This window comes from Cherax quadricarinatus, chromosome 43 (genome assembly GCF_038502225.1).
Source record: "Cherax quadricarinatus isolate ZL_2023a chromosome 43, ASM3850222v1, whole genome shotgun sequence".
Lineage (NCBI taxonomy): Eukaryota > Metazoa > Arthropoda > Malacostraca > Decapoda > Parastacidae > Cherax > Cherax quadricarinatus.
In genome coordinates this window covers 32618899-32637514 of record NC_091334.1, presented here as the reverse complement: position 1 = coordinate 32637514, position 18616 = coordinate 32618899, and the positions used below count along the sequence as shown (strand labels likewise).

General features: G+C 39.5%; 1 protein-coding gene across 1 annotated transcript in view; it reads right to left on the bottom strand.

Moving 5' to 3' along the window:
* Positions 1 to 18616, bottom strand: part of LOC128705976 (golgin subfamily B member 1-like) — a 120442-nt gene that overhangs the window by 76773 nt on the left and 25053 nt on the right. Inside the window, exon 3 of the mRNA XM_070093845.1 lies at positions 13552 to 15744. Coding sequence (XP_069949946.1) covers positions 13552 to 15744 — 2193 coding nt within the window. The remainder of the gene's footprint in view (positions 1 to 13551; positions 15745 to 18616) is intronic.

Below are 18616 nucleotides of genomic sequence, written 5' to 3'. Positions count from 1 at the left end.
GGGGCTTGGACTTCCAGCTAGCATGCATGAGCGTGTTAGATAGGAGTGAATGGAGACGAATGGTATTTGGGACCTAATGAGCTGTTGGAGCATGAGCAGGGTAATATTTAGTGAAGGGATTCAGGGAAACCAGTTATTATAGATTTAGCTGGACTTGAGTCCTGGAAATGGGAAGTACAATGCCTACACTTTAAAGGAGGGGTTTGGGATATTGAAAGTTTGGAGGGATATGTTGTGTATCTTTATACGTACAGTGGTCCCTCAATTATCGTCCATAATCCGTTCCTCTAAGTGGGACTATTATCGAAATAGACGATTTTCGAATCAATTTTCCCCATAAATAATGTAAATACAATTAATCCGTTCCTGACACCCAGAAGTATTAAAACAAAAATTTTTTACATGAAATATAGATGTAGTACATAAACAATACAATGGCACATGATGAATGAAACATTAACAGAATAACACTTACCTGTATTGGTGATTCTTCTTAGTGTATGGAAGACTGGAGAAGGAGAGAGATTGGATTATTTACCGTTTGGAAGGGGAATCCCCTTCCATCAACACCTCAGGTACCAAGTGCTTTTCTGGGGTTACTTCTCTTCTCTGTTTCTTAATGCCACTAGGACCAGCTTGAGAGTCACTGGGGTCCTGTATCACAAAAAAACTGTCCAGAGAGCTCTGTTTCTGGCATCTCTTTAAAACTTCCCTAAAATGGGCCAAGACTCTGTCACTGTACAAGTTGCCGATATGGCTTGCAACATCCTTCTCAGGGTGATGTTTCTCCATAAATCTTTCCATCCTAACCCACATTTCACAAAAACTCCTTAATTTCTGAGAAGGCACCTTCTTCCATCTCTCTTCCTCCTCCTCTGCAGCAAGATTCTGAGCTGCAATCTGTTGCTGTTCCTGCTGAAGCTCTTGCAGCTCCTCAGTGGTTAGCTCTTCGTTGTGGTCCTCCACCAACTCTTCCACATCCTCCAAACTCACATCCAACCCCATGGAACTCCCCAATGCCACAATAGATTTCAGAACTGACATAGGCTCATCAGGGTCAGCCACAAACCCTTCAAAATCCCTCTTGTGGACACAATCTGGCCACAGTTTTCTCCAAGCAACAACAGCTTCCTTGATTTCCTTTTTCTTTGCCACGATGGAAGATATGGTTGTATGGGGTTTGTTATACATCCTGGCCAGTTCAGCCACACATACGCCACTTTCATATTGTTCAATGTTTTTCTTAAATTCAATCGTATTTCTCACCTTTACCACAGGCTTGGCACTAGGAGCTTTCTTTGGAGCCATGGTAGCTTATTTAGCACTTGCAAGCACTAAAATGAATTGAATTTTTTTTTTTTATTATCACACTGGCCGATTCCCACCAAGGCAGGGTGGCCCGAAAAAGAAAAACTTTCACCATCATTCACTCCATTCACTCCAATATTATGAAATATTTCGTATTAACACGTGAGGGGACCGTCGCTCACTGGTAAACAATGGCACTGGTAAAGCGTCATACTCGTTTACCAATGACTCGGAATTACAATGGGCTCTCTGACCAGTTTGCATAAATAATGTATTTTAGAGCTGATTTCTGCTAGTCTATTTATTACAATATACAGTACACTACTGTATAAGCATTTAAAAATATACCAGAAATGTTATAAATGGTCCAAAGGTTACATTAAAATAATATCAAAGATGGTTGACACAAACCCAGTACCATTATAGTATGCTCCTCGCTTAGCAACGAATTCATTTACTGATGTGGTCTTAGGAACGGAACTCCATCATCAAGCGAGGAGAGGCTGTACCAGTTTATAATATTAGATGTGTTTCAAGGTGTTTAAACACTTCAAACATTGATTCACTTTGAATAATCGGTATATATATATATATATATATATATATATATATATATATATATATATATATATATATATATATATATATATATATATATATATATATGCTCTCTACCAACCTAGGTAGTAGGCTAGTAAACAGCAACCACCCAGGGAGGTACTACCGTCCTGCCAAGTGAATTGAATGTAAAACAGAAACCTGTAATTGTTTTACATGATGGTAGGATTGCTGGTGTCTTTACTGTCTGAAACATGTGGGATACCAGGTATATATTGCTACTTCTACTTACACTTAGGTCACACTACACATGCATGTACAAGCATATATATACACACCCCTCTGAGTTTTCTTCCTTTTTTTTTTCTTTGCTAGTTCTTGTTTATTTCTGCTTATCTCCATGAGGAAATGGAACATAGTTCTTCCTTTGTAAGCCATGTGTATCGTAGGAGGCGACTGGAATGCCAGGAGCAAAGGGCTAGTAACACCTTCTCCTGTATAATTTACTAAATATAAAAAGAAAAAAAAAATTTCTTTTTGGGTCACCCTGCCTCAGTGGGATATGGCCAGTTAAAAAAAAAAATTTGTTCTTCTAAGGCTATGTACAAGGAATACTTATAACATTACAGTTGTTTCAGTGTGCGACTCATCAAAACAAGGAAATTATTCACAGTGGTTGACTTCACTGGGTTACATACCTAGTGTGCTTCTCTGATGAATTCTACTGTTAGTATCATGAAATTATAATAAATTTGGACTGAATAAGTCATCTTTGAGCAACTTGCACACACTGTTTGCTGGCAGGGAAGCTGGTGGTGGAACAACAGCTCCTGGTTCCTTTGTTTACTTTTGCTAGTGAGGCATAATAATAGTTGATTAGGACATCATACATAGTTGTACAAGGTATTATAGTAGTTGGGTATACATATCAAAATCCCCTTGTATGCAGAGCATTACAGGCAGGCTTAAAATTAACTTAAAATTATCTAAGCTATAATAGATTTAATGGTAACAGTTACTGTAAAATTTACAATATAAAGTACAATCGAGTTATTTTAACCCTTAAACTGTCCAAATGCAGATCTACGTTCACATGCATAGTGCTCCGACCTTTATTTTCTCCATTTGAAAGCATGTAAAAAAAAAAAACGTAGATCTACGTTAAGAGTGCTACACACATCAACGTAGATCTATGTTTGGACAGCTTAAGGGTTAACCCTTTCAGGGTCCGTCCCATAGATCTACAGCTTTACGTTCAGGGTCCAAACTGTAGACCTATGCCAAAATTCTAGCGACATCAAATTTAGCGCGAGAAGGCTGGTAGGCCTACATCTGAGAGAATGGGTCTGAGTGGTCAGTGTGCACACCATAGAAAAAATCTGGACGCCCACATGGCATTGTGGGAAAGCCGGCAAAGTAGATGAATTCATCGTGCCTGGCGGCAAGGAAGCTCTCACTCCCCACTCACTCTCCGGGTGAATTCTGACTCTCCTCTTCACAACTTACAGTTCTAAGACTGATGGAAGTGGAGCTGAAGACGAATTCTATGGTTTTGAACCATATGGTACCATTGTGCCATATGGTACGATGGTACCATATGGTACAATGTACCATATAGTACATTATACCATATGGTACAGGGACCCTAATGGAAATAAGTCTGACTTTTTTGGGTTATCCTAGGTTCTCCAAAATATGCTGCTAAGTATGATATTCTATGTAACTTTATTTGTGTATAACTAAATAAACCTACTTATGATGCCACATGCACTTGAATAAGTTTATTCAGGTGTACAGAAATACAATTACATAGATTATCATACATAGCAGCATACGTATAAAATCCTAGGATAACCCAAAGAAGTCGGGGTGACTTATTTCCATAGTTATCCCAGTATCTGTACCATATGGTGTCCTGTACTGTATGGTACTCTGTACCATATGGTACCCTGTGCCATATGTTATCCTGTACTGCATGGTACCCTATATCATATAGTACAATGTACCATATGGTACCCTGTAACATATGATACCATGTACCATATGGTCAATAGGTCTTGGTAGCAGGAGACACCAGCCAAGACCGAGCGAGTGGCGACGCAAGCTAGCTACTGACTCCACAGTTTCCGAGACAAAATGCTTTGTCATCCACCTCAAGGAACATGTCAGGTTCCTGTACACTTGTAAATATATAATAGAACATTACTAATATACAACATTTTTGCATATTTTTGTAAACAACTATTGTAAACAAAATAATAATGAAAATATTAGTGTGTTTGTGTTGAATACAACAGTACCATATAGTACAATGAACCATATGGTATCATTGTACTGTATGGTACAATGTACCATATGGTACCATAAGGTACCATTGCACCATATGGTACCATTGCACCAAATGGTGCCATTGTACCAAATGGTGCCAATGTACCATATGGTACCATTGTATCATATGGTACCATTGTCCCATATGGTACCATTGTATCATATGGTACCATTGTATCATATGGTACCATTGTATCATATGGTACCATTGTATCATATGGTACCATTGTATCATATGGTACCATTGTATCATATGGTACCATTGTATCATATGGTACCATTGTATCATATGGTACCATTGTATCATATGGTACCATTGTATCATATGGTACCCTTGTATCATATGGTGCCATTGTACCAAATGGTGCCATTGCACCCTATGGCACCATTGTACCATATGATACTATATGGTACCGTTGTATTCAACACAATAACCGCACTAATATTTTCATCATTTTGTTTACAATAAACTTGTAAACAAGTTTTGTAAGCAATATAATGATAAACAAATTAGTGCAGTTATTGTGTTGAATACAATGAGTGTACACTTATACAATATACATTATATTGGTCTCACAGACCACAAATGTTATTAGAAAAAGAAAAAAATAGAAAAGAAAAGAAAAAAGTATAAAAAAAAACGTAAAATAAAAAAATTCGATTTTGCGGAAGTCACTGATGTTGCCGCCACTCAGTTATTTTGGGCCAACTTCCCGCCACTGTACCTCGGTAAGTACTGATCAGAAAAATTTGTTTTTGTTTTATTACCTTCACAAAAATATTATCTTCAATTCTGTAAGAATTTTTTTTTTTTTTTTTTTTTTCAAAATTTCTTGGACACTGGGGCACCACTTCAGATTTTGGCCTTGGACCCTGAAAGGGTTAAACAATGAAATTTGAACATTTCAATTTTGAAGCATTATTGTTTTACAATTTTGTAACATTACAGTGAATAATATAACAAAATGATCAATTTACTATATGTAGTCGTACAATTTATTCATCAGGTCTAATCAAATCAAATCAATGATCTGTAGTGCAGTAACAGTTCATATGGTCATTAGACGAGTTACAGTGTATTCAAGAGAATAGATTATTCTACAGTGGTCCCTCGTTTTTCGTAATTAATCCGTTCCTGGAAGTGTGACTATTATCGAAATTGACGATTTTCGAATCCATTTTCCCCATAAGAAATAATGTAAATCCAATTAATTCGTTCCAGACACCCAGAAGTATCAGCAACAATTTTTTTTTTAACCTTAACCCTTTCAGGGTCCAAAGCCAAAATCTGAAGTGGTGCCCCCAGTGTCCAAGAATTTTCACAAAATTTTTTTTTTATTTTTTCTTATGAAATGGTAGAGAATCTTTTTGTGAACGTAATAAAACAAAAAGTACGAAATTTGATGGAAAACTGACAAAATTATGCTCTAGTGAATTTTGATGTGTCAGCGATATTTACGAATCGGCGATTTTGCCGACTTTGACTCCCATTTTAGGCCAATTACATTATTCCAGTCGACCAAATTCTTAGCTATTTCACTAGTATTACTTCTATTTTATCGATTGAGCACAAGAAATTACCAAGTCAACAGTTTCAACTACAAATTAAAGTGACCGGAAATTGGTAATTTGGCAAATTTAACACAAAGTTCAAAATATTCCAATTTCAAAATAGGGTCCAGAATAAACAATGTATGTGTTCCTGGAACTAAACTAACATTTCCTCTGCTCATTAGTTATGTTTTGAGGCTTTACAAATAAATTCCATTTTGATTTTTTATTCACAATGTATTTTTATTCACACCAAAAAATAGAAGATTTACTGTTGTGCAATATTGTAATAACTGTATAAATATCACCACATTTGTGAATGTATATTAGACCCACCAACTGACGTGTATTAGACGTGTGAGGTCGTTTGTTTACTCTTGAATATCGGCAAAAATTTAACATTTCTGCTACTTTGAGCTCAGTTTCAAGCCATTTCCAGTGCTAAAACCAATCAAAATTATCTCTATTTCTGTAATATGTCTTCCATTCTATCAAATGAGACCAAGAAATCACAAATACAACTATAAAAACATACGAAAAAACACTGCAAAGTCGCTGTTTTAATCGAAAATCACGGTCTCAGTTTTTTCTCTCTCATTATACACAGTGTGCTGCAGGATTTGTTTTATGTGGTGCACACATACCACAGATGTATTCTCTCATATCTAGGCCCAAATTTACCACTCGCAGTTTATCAGAGTGAGCTGAGCTCATGACGTAGATCTACGGTTTGGACCCTGAACGTAAAGCCGTAGATCTACGGGACGGACCCTGAAAGGGTTAAAGATAGATTTACATGCACAAAAGAATGAACATTCAACATGACAGTTACCTTTATTGAAGGCTGTTGTTGATGAATGGAAGACAGGGAGGAGGAGAGAGGGAAGAGAGATTATTGTTTGGAAGGGGAATCCCCCTCCATAAGGACTCTAGGTCACTTCAGGGGTCACTTACCTAGCTTAAATATAGATTTACATGCAGAAAAGAATGCCAAATAAATGTAAAGCACTAATAAAATGTAAATGAACATTGGTAATAGGGGTAGTTGATGAGTGGAACGGTCTGCCTAGTAGGGTGATCGAAGCTAAAACATTGGGTAGTTTCAAATTTAGGTTAGAGAAATACACGAGTGAGAGGAGTTGGATTTGAGTCAGACTTGCACCTGAGCTTTTTACTTGGGTAGCATTTGTTCTGTTAGTGGGTTGGATTTGTGAAAGACCTGCCTAGTATGGGCCACCAGGCCTGTTGCAGTGTTCCTCCTTTCTTAAGTTCTTATTTAACATCACACTTACCTTTATTGAAGACTTGGTTGTGCGAGGGAGGGATGGCGAGTTTATTGTTGGAGAATATGACACTAATATCAACTCTGCGGCTTATTTATCCATCACAATTCAACTAATATGACATAATAAACAATACTAATAACATAGAAACATGGAATATACTCTAGAATGAATAAAATAAGTCATTATGTATGTCACAAGGTGTTGTGTTGTGTGTTGTTTTTGAGTGTATAAGGGCCACTGAGAGTAAGCCGTCCATAATGGTGGTGAAGCAGCAGCTGAGGCGGAGGTGTTTTCTGTAGCCCTATATAACTCCAACATTGGAGGAGTTAGTAGAATTGCTGAATCACTGAAGACGACACCCTCTACCACCATCACTACCACCTTCTACCACTATTACAACTGCTACCACCATCACTACCACCTTCTACCATTATTACAACTGCTACCACCATCACTACCACCTTCTACCACTATTACAACTGCTACCACCATCACTACCACCTTCTACCACTATTACAACTGCTACCACCATCACTACCACCTTCTACCATTATTACAACTGCTACCACCATCACTACCACCTTCTACCATTATTACAACTGATACCACCATCACTACCACCTTCTACCACTATTACAACTGCTACCACCATCACTACCACCTCTACTGCTATAACAACTGCTACCACCCTCACTACCACCTTCTACCATTATTACAACTGCTACCACCATCACTACCACCTTCTACCACTATTACAACTGCTACCACCATCACCACCACCTTCTACCACTATTACAACTGCTACCACCATCACTACCACCTTCTACCACTATTACAACTGCTACCACAATCACTACCACCTTCCACCATTATTACAACTGCTACCACCATCCTTCTACCACTATTACAACTGCTACCACCATCACCACCACCTTCTACCACTATTACAACTGCTACCACCATCACTACCACCTTCTACCACTATTACAACTGCTACCACAATCACTACCACCTTCCACCATTATTACAACTGCTACCACCATCCTTCTACCACTATTACAACTGCTACCACCATCACTACCACCTTCTACCATTATTATAACTGCTACCACCATCACTACCATCTTCTACCACTATTACAACTGCTACCATCACTACCACCTTCTACCACTATTACAACTGCTACCACCATCACCACCACCTTCTACCACTATTACAACTGCTACCACCATCACTACCACCTTCTACCACTATTACAACTGCTACCACCATCACTACCACCTTCTATCACTATTACAACTGCTACCACCATCACTACCACCTTCTACCACTATTACAACTGCTACCACCATCACTACCACCTTCTACCATTATTACAACTGCTACCACCATCACTACCACCTTCTACCATTATTACAATTGCTACCACCATCACTACCAACTTCTACCACTATTACAACTGCTATCACCATCACTACCACCTTCTACCATTATTACAATTGCTACCACCATCACTACCAACTTCTACCACTATTACAACTGCTACCACCATCACTACCACCTTCTACCATTATTACAATTGCTACCACCATCACTACCACCTTCTACCACTATTACAACTACCACCACCACTACCACCTTCTACCACTATTACAACTGCCACCACCATCACTACCACCTTCTACCACTATTACAACTGCTACCACCATCACTACCACCTTCTACCACTATTACAACTGCTACCACCATCACTACCACCTTCTACCACTATTACAACTGCTACCACCATCACTACCACCTTCTACCACTATTACACCTGCCACCACCATCACTACCACCTTCTACCATTATTACAACTGCTACCACCATCGCTACCACCTTCTACCACTATTACAACTGCTACCACCATTGCTACCACCTTCTACCACTATTACAACTGCTACCACTATTACAACTGCTACCACCATCGCTACCACCTTCTACCACTATTACAACTGCTACCACCATCACTACCACCTTCTACCACTATTACAACTGCTACCACTATCGCTACCACTATCACTACCACCATCACTACCACCCTCTACCACTATCACAACTGCTTCCACTCTACCACCACCACCACCTTCGTATTTTTCTACAAACTTTTTCTTAAATTATGTGTGTTTCTCGCATTCTTTACCAAAGGGCTGGCACTAGAAGGTTTCTTTGGAGCCATGGTGACTTATTTAGCAGTTGCACGCACTAAAATAAATGGAATATTATGAAATGTATCATATTAACTAGTGGGGTCATCCTCACTCACTGATAAACAATGGCACACTGGCTGGGAATGGAGTGTGAGGCAGCTCAGGGCTGTGTGTACACGTACCAGACGAACGACTATTTGCAAGTCAAGCGACGATTCACGAGCCAATGTTCTGATGAAAATAACGTTACGATTTTTGAAAATTACGACTATTAAGCCTTACGATTATCGAGGGACCACTTTATTAGGTAATGCTATAAAAACATAGTTTGATAAAGTTTCTCTAATTATACAACTTGGTTATACATTTATGAAATACAAGTTATTCATTTCTAGGTAGTAGGTTGGTAGACAGCAACCGCCCAGGGAGGTACTACCGTCCTGCCAAGTGAGTGTAAAACAGAGGCCTGTAATTGTTTTACATAATGGTAGGATTGCTGGTGTCCTTTTTTCCGTCTCAAACATGCAAAATTTCAGGTACGTCTTGCTACTTCTACTTACACTTAGGTCACACTACACAAACATGTACAAGCATATATACGCACACCCCTCTGGGTTTTCTTCTATTTACTTTCTAGTTCTTTTTTATTTCCTCATCTCCATGGGGAAGTGGAACAGAATTCCTCAGTAAGCCATGCGTGTCGTAAGAGGCGACTAAAATGCCGGGGGCAAGAGACTAGTAACCCCTTCTCTTGTGTATATTACTAAATGTAAAAGGAGAAACTTTAATTTTTCCTTTTGGGCCACCCCGCCTCGGTGGGATAAGGCCGGTGTGTTGAAAGAAAGAACAAGTTGTTCAATATTTGCATTAGATTAGATATGAGAATTTATTGAACTTTGAGCATTTAATTATGGGGTCCTAAGGCTAAGGGAGTTACACAGTGAGTAATGATATTTTGAGGCAGTAGAAAGTGACTTGTTAAGTACATGTATGTAGGTAAAGTTAAATTAAGTACTGTGTGTACATCAGACAGTCATCCCCCTGAGTATTTAGCCATGATATATTGTGTGGACACTGCTGGCCTTAGATTTTCTCAAAAGTATGAATGGATGGAATAAGACACAATGCGTTGCCCTGAGGTCAGGTGGCAGATTTATGTGAACAAAAAATGGCTAGGACAGTCCCAGCACCTGCGTACCAGTACGTCACACACGGTTAAAGGGTTAATATATTTTAGTCCTTAGCTTATACAGCCTCTCCTCACTTAATGACAGGGTTCTGTTCTTAAGATTACATCATTAAACAAATTCGTCGCTAAGCGAGAAGCATACTATAATGGAAGTGGGCTTCTGTCAATTATCTTTAATAATGTTTTAATGTCACCTTTGCATCATTTATAACATTTCTGGTATATTTTTAAATGTTCATACAGTAGTGTACTGTATATTGAAATAGCGTATACAAGTGGAAGAAGTTCCAAGTTCTAGTTGCCGTCTGCTCAAAATGTCCAGAATAACCAGGGCATTTAGAAAATGAAAAAAAAGATAAATTTCACTTAATTTTGCAATAATGTTATTTTTTTATTATTCTTAACACATCGGCTGTCTTCCACCAAGGCAGGGTGGCCCGAAAAAAAAAAAACTTTCATCATCACTTACTCCATCACTGTCTTGCCAGAGGGGTGCTTTACACTATAGTTCATAAAACTGCAACATTAACACCCCTCCTTCAGAGTGCAGACACTGTACTTCCCATCTCCAGGACTCAAATCCATCCTGCCAGTTTCCCTAAATCCCTTCATAAATGTTACCATGCTTACACTCCAACAGCATATCAAGTCCTAAAATCTATTTGTATCCTTTCGCTTCTAACACACTCACGCATGCTTGCTGGAACTCCAAGCCCCTTGCACACAAAACCTCCTTTACCCCGTCCCTCCAACCTTTCCTAGGCCAACCCCTACCCCTCCTTCCCTACACTACAGATTTATACACTCTCAAAGTCATTCTATTTTGTTCCATCCTCTCTACATGTCCAAACCATCTCAATAACTCCTCCTCAGCCTTCTGGATAATAATTCTGGTAATCCTGCACCTCCTCCTAATTTCCAAACTATGAATTCTCTGCATTATATTCACACGACACATTGCCCTCAGACATGACGTCTCCACTGTCTCCAGCCTTCTCCTTGTTGCAACATTCATTATCCATGCTTCACACCCATAGAGCATTGGTATAACTCTACTCTTATACATTCACCTCTTTGCTTCCACGGACAAAGTTCTCTGTCACCACAGACTCCTAAGTGCACCACACACGTTTTTCCCATCATCAATTCTATGATTCACCTCATCTCTCATAGACCCATCTGACTCGTCCATTCGTAAATATCTGAATACATTCACCTCCTCCATACTCTCTCCCTCCAATCTGATATCTAATCTTTCAATACCCAATTTTTTCGTTATCCTCATCACCTTACTTTTTCCTATATTCACTTTTAATTTTCTTCTTTTACATGCCCTACCAAACTCATCCACCAACCTGTGCAACTTCTCTTCAGAATCTCCCAAAAGCACAGTGTCATCCACAAAGAGTAACTGTGACAACTCCCACTTTGTGTTAGATTCTTTATCTTTTACCACCACACCTCTTGCCAACACCTAAGCATTCACTTCTCTTACAACCCCAACTATAAACACAGTGGACCCCCGCTTAACTATCACCTCCCAATGCGACCAATTATGTAAGTGTATTTATGTAAGTGCGTTTGTACGTGTATGTTTGGGGGTCTGAAATGGACTAATCTACTTCACAATATTCCTTATGGGAACAAATTCGGTCAGTACTGGCCTGAACATACTTCTGGAATGAAAAAATATCGTTAACCGGGGGTCCACTGTATATTGAGCAACCACGGTGACATCACACATCCTTTTCCAAGGCCTACTTTTACTGAGAAATAATCTCCTCTCCTACATACTCTAACCTGAGCCTCACTATCCTCGTAAAAATTCTTCACTGCTTTCAGTAACCTACCCCCTATACCATACACCTCCAACATCTGCCATGTTGCCCCCACTCTCCACCCTGTCATATGCCTTTTCCCAATCCATAAATGCCACAAAAACCTCTTTACCTTTATCTAAATGCTGTCCACCTATATGTTTCACTGTAAACACTTGGTCTACACACCCCCCTTACCTTTCCTAAAGCCTTCTTGTTCATCTGTTATCCTACTCTCCAACTTACTCTTAATACACCTTATACCATACACCTTACCAAACATACTCAACAGACTTATTCCCCTATAATTTTTGCACTCTTTTGTCCCCTTTGCCTTTATACGAAGGAACTATGCATGTTCTCTGCTAATCCCTAGGTACCTTACCCTCTTTTATACATTTATTAAATAAAAGCACCAACCACTCCAAAACTAAATCCCCCCCTGCTTTTAACATTTCTGTCTTAATCCCATCAGTCCCAGCTGCCTTACCCCCTTTCATTCTACCCACTGCCTTACAAACTTCCCACACACTCGCATTATTATTATTATTAAAATCATGGGGGGCGCTAAATCCGTATAAGATTATGCAGCGCCTATGAGGGAATGTGGAAGGTATTCAGACTTAATTCAGGGAACTGGAGCACAGATCCAATTCCCTAGATCAAGAGCCCCTCTCTAACATCAGGGAGCCTTCCTTGAGAGGCCCACACTCACAACTCGCTCCTCACTCCTACAAGATGTTATTCCTCCTTGCCCTATAGTTATGTATATTTTAGAAACAATATTTTGTATTTTTAAATGACAAATTTTGTTAAAATATATTTCTTTGGCCCATATAACATTATCCTGGCTAAGTTTTAAACTAAACTTACTTAAAAGTGGTACAACAACTAGTAAAAACAGATAACAATGGATCATGAAAAAGTGCTAAACCAATATGGGTGGAAGAGCACATGGTATCTGGGAGACAAAGATTCAATCTGAGGGTAGCTTCAAGTAATAGAATATTTCATTAACACTAAAGGCATGCATTTATTATTATTTTATCCACTGAGACGTATTAAAGTTATTGTGATGAATGGTTTTGAAAACTGACAAGTTGAAGATTGAGACACTTATGCACCATATGGGAATCTTTATTTAGGAAACGTTTTGCCACACAGTGGCTTCATCAGTCCAATACAAAGTCTGATGAAGCCACTGTGTGGCAAAACATTTCCTAAATAAATATTCCCATATGGTGCATAGGTGTCTCAATCTTCATTAAAGTTATTGGAGTTATAGAACATTAGCAATGAGAGGGAACAAAATAAGTATGACTGACCTCTTCATGAATGAGGTTATTCTGTTCTCTAAGACTGAGTAACTCCTCTTGTAAGGCACGAATAGTTTCCTCTTCTTCCTCTTCATGAAGAGCTTGCAGCTGCTTCTTCAGACTGTCCACTTCCTCCACCAGACGATCTCTCTCTCCCTTCAAGATCCCTATGTCATGCTTGTGGCTGTCACACAGGTCCCTCAGGTCGTTATATTCTGTAAACATGGAGTTGTAAGCGGCCTTTAAGGTGCTATGAGTGTAGGAAAGCTCCTTTAATTCTTCATTGATCTTCTCTTTCTCCTTTTTAACCAAGGTATGCTCAGTGTCCAGCTCTATGTACGAAGACTTGTAATTATTGATGTCACCTTCAGCTTTGGACTTGGCCTCTCTCAGTTTCTCTATTAAGGATTGGAAGGACTCGTTATCACTACTGAGACTTTCAACTTTGTCTTCAAGTTCTTCAGTTAAACTTTGTAATCTTTCATTCTCAGACTTCAATATATTTATTTCCTGATTGAGAGATGTGACATGTGCTCTCAAGGTCTCCACTTCCTCAGAATCTTTCAAGTCTGGTGCAGGTGGGACTGTCAAGGATGTGAAAGTATTTTCCTGTGTCTGGTGCTGCTCTACTACCTCTTCCAGCTCTGATATCTTCCATTCCAGAGCCTGCAACTGAGCTTCCAGTTCCTTATTGCGAGCTTTCAAAAGCTTGATGGTAGTGTCTTGGTCTTCCTTGAGTTCAAGGTAATGCTCCTGAGCTGCAGTGAGAACATCCACTTGATTAGTTAAGTGTTCCTTCTCATTCTCAGCTTCATCTAGTTTCTGTTTAAGTTCATCTCTCTCGGTTTCTGCTCTTGCCACTTGTGTCTTCCACTCTTCCTCAAGAGCTTGATCAAGGTCAGAGAAGCCTCCAGCTTTAGCTTTTAATTTCTGCACTTCTTTAACTAAAGTTTCATTCTTAGCTTGTGTCAGCTTAAATTTTTGCAACATTTTTCCACTCTTCATTTTGGATGCCTGTAACTCATCATACAGTTGATTTTTTTCCTTTTCTAATGCAATCACTTTAGCTTTAAGAGAATCTATTTCTTCTTGGTACTTCATGTCTACAGATGATGATTTAATTAGATGTTCATTCTCTATTCTGCCCTCGACACCCCAGTCAACCTCCTCCACCACTAAACTGTGGGGTTCTGACTCTGAGGTATTTTTACTCCTTGCACCAGTTTCTATGGTAGCAACCTGAGTTTGCAACTCATTGTATTTCAATTCAAGATCGTTATACTGAGAGTCGAGAAGCTTGAATCTCTCAATTTCAGCTTTCAGGCGTGTTATCTCAGACTCTTCTGAAGTGCTCACCTCTGTCAGCCTCTGGATTTCATCACGCAAATGTTCATTTTCAGAAGTGATGGTCATATTCTGAGCGGTAATTCTTTGTACTTCACTTTCTAAACTTTCTTTCTCAGCTTCTCTCATCTGATTTATTTGAGATAATGCTTCATATTCTCCCCTCGCTCTATTGTTATCCGTCTCAAGAACCTCATAGTCACCTCTTAACCTCTCGTGTTCACCTTCCATGACCTCCAGTTCACTACGTAACTGGTTGTTCTCGCGTTCTGCTCTATCTAGCTCACTTCTCACTCTCGTTACTTCTTCATCTAGATCTCGATTCTCCCGTCCAAGTCGAGTCATTTCAGCCTTGTAACAATCTACTCCATTCTGAAACTTCACAATTTCTTCCTTTAAATCTTCACTTTTAGCCTGAAGTTTCAGAACTTCAGCCTTGAAAGTCTCTCCTTCATTCTGAAACTTTATACTTTCAGCTCTATGTAAATCAACTTCAGTTTGTAATCGTACGCTTTCATTCTTATAAATATCTGCCTCGTGCTGCAGGCGTGTCACGTCAAGCTTGAGTTTTGTCATCTCTGCTCCGAGGTCCTGAGCATCTGTCTCCAGCCGCTCTCGGTCAGTCTCCACCGCCTGGCCAGCCTGATTCAGCACCTCAATCTCGTTTCTTAATCTGGAAATCTCAGACTCTGCCGACTGAACCATGAGTTCTAGCTCCTGGACACGAGACTTGGACCCTTCACGTTTGGTCTCCGACTCCTGTATACACGACTGTAGTTCGCCATACAGTACCTCAACTTCAAGCAAACGAGTTCGTTCAGTTTCAGCTTCAGCTAGTTTGCTCTGCATGGCTGTGCACTGAAAACAAGTAAGTCAAAATTAGTATCACACTAAAAAAAAAAAAAGCTTGAATTATTATTATAATCATGGAGGAGCAATAAACCCAAACAAGCTTGAAACTGAAATGAAAGTTACAATACTGTTACTGCAACAATTCACAACTAACCAAAAATGGGAGATAAAACTTTAAACAATGTTATGGTTTATCCTGAAGCATTATCAAGTTGCTTGCAACTTGGTGATGGCTCAAGACTAACTGAAAAGCTGTCTCAAGTTACATCCTCAAAGTGTGAATTAGCTGTGAAGTTTGAATGAGTTTGTTACATTGTATTAACACAGGGTGTAATTTGTTAGGAAAATTAAAATTTAAGCCACAACTTATGCTCCATCATAAGTACATTCTCTGCACTGTTAGGAATGTTAGTTTTCCTTCAGTGACAATAAAGCAGATTAATATAAACCACTGAGAAATGCTTAAACCGTAGTGCTGACACACTACCTAAAAAACAGTGTGTAACAGGAGGAAACAGTGGTGGGGAACAAGTGTGAGTCTGTGAGCTGGTATTTACCTTCTTACCAGGAGTGATGAGGGACTTTGTAAGTTAAATAGCTTTCAAATACTGAAACTTACTTCACTATAGGAATAATTTAATACAGAAGAAAGGAATCTAGCAGCACATTTTTCAGTTAAGTATCTAAAATACATTAACCTTCACTGACAGAAGTCTGGTGAGCAGATGAAACTGTACAACACAGCAAGCATGAAACAAACTCTCATGCAGCAGAGAGAGGTGCAGCGCCAGCTTCTGTGACGGCACAACACCGCCACAAAACTTGCTATGTGTAGTTTTCTCAAGTTGTTCTACAAAACATTGCACTGCAACTTCATACTCTCTTCATAACAGTAAACTCTTCCATGGTGCATCTTTGTATCAGGTTTTTAATGGAATGCTGCTGCACAGCTTTGGTCACCGTACTGCAGAATGGATATACGGTGGACCCTCGACCAACGATGGCATTGATTAACGATAAATCCGACCAGCGATACTTTTAACGCAAAAATTTTGCCTCAACTAGCGCTAACAAACTCGACCAACACTATTCGTTCAGTCTGAGATGCGTCCACCTTTGGCCAGTGTTTACAAGCCAGCCAGCCACCGCGGTCACTTCCAAGCATACAATCGGAACATTTCATATTATCACAGCCTTTTTAGTGATTGCACCTGCAAAATAAGTCACCATGGGCCCCAAGAAAGCTTCTAGTGCCAACCCTACAGCAAAAAGGGTGAGAATTACTATGGATATGAAGAAAGAGATCATTGCTAAGTATGAAAGTGGAGTGCGTGTCTCCGAGCTGGCCAGGTTGTACACAAAACCCCAATCAACCATCGCTACTATTGTGGCCAAGAAAACGGCAATCAAGGAAGCTGTTCTTGCCAAAGGTGCAACTATGTTTCCGAAACTGAGATCGCAAGTGATAGATGATGTTGAGAGACTTATTGGTGTGGATAAACGAAAAACAGATAGCAGGAGATAGCATCTCTCAAGCGATCATATGTGAAAAGGCTAGGAAATTGCATGAGGATTTAATTAGAAAAATGCCAGCAACTAGTGGTGATGTCAGTGAATTTAAGGCCAGCAAAGGTTGGTTTGAGAGATTTAAGAATCATAGTGGCATACATAGTGTGATAAGGCATGGTGAGGCTGCCAGTTTGGACCAAAAAGCAGCTGAAAAATATGTGCAGGAATTCAAGGAGTACATAGACAGTGAAGAATTGAAACCTGAACAAGTGTTTAATTGTGACACTGGCAATGTTGTGAAACACTTTAGGAATGCCATAAAGGAACAGGAGGTACAGGCCTCTATGGACAGATATGTTGTGCGACAGAGGTCCAGTGACTCTCAAGCTGGTCCTAGTGGCATTAAAAGAAGAAGGGAAGTAGCCCCGAAAAAGGACTTGCCACCTCAAGTCCTAATGGAAGGGGATTCCCCTTCTAAACACTAACACCATCAACACTCTCCCCTCCTCCCATCCCATCAATCACCACCAGATCTTCAATAAAGGTAAGTGTCATGCAACTGTGCATGTCTTCTTCAATTTGTGTGTATTAAAATTAATATTTCATGTGGTAAAAAAAAAATTTTCAATACTTTTGGGTGTCTTGCACGGATTAATTTGATTTCCATTATTTCTTATGGAGAAAATTAACTCGACTAACGATAATTTCGATTAACAATGAGCTCTCAGGAACGGATTAATATCGCTGGTCGAGGGTCCACTGTACACTGGAAAAAAGGACAGAGGAGGATGACAAAGTTAATCCTATGTATCAGAAATCTTCCCTATGAGGATAAACTGAGGGCCCTGAATCTGCACTCTCTAGAAAGGCGTAGAATTAAGGGGGGATATGACTGAGGTGTACAAATGGAAAACAGGAATGAATAAAGGGAATGTAAATAACGTGCTAAAAATATCTAGCCTAGACAGCACTCGCAGCAATGGTTTTAAGCTGGAAAAATTTAGATTCAGGAAGGATATATAAAAGCACTGGTTTATTAAGAGTTGTGGATGATTAGAACAAACTCCCGAGTACCGTTATACAAGCTAAGATGTTGTGTAGTTTTATTATTATAATAATCAAAAAGAAGCGCTAAGCCACAAGGGCTATACAGCGCTGCAGGGTAGGAAAGGAAGCGAGGGTATTGGGCTGCAGAAGGGGGGAGGGGCGATCAGTAGGTTACAGAAAACAGCGGGGCAGGGGATAGTGCAGGGTAGAGGGTAGCAAGAGATCGAGGTAGAAAGGGCTGAAGGTATCATCAGAGTTTGTGAAGTAAGTCAGTTGTTGTCAAAAAGTCAATGAGAGAGTCCGGAGGAAAGGTGGGTCCATC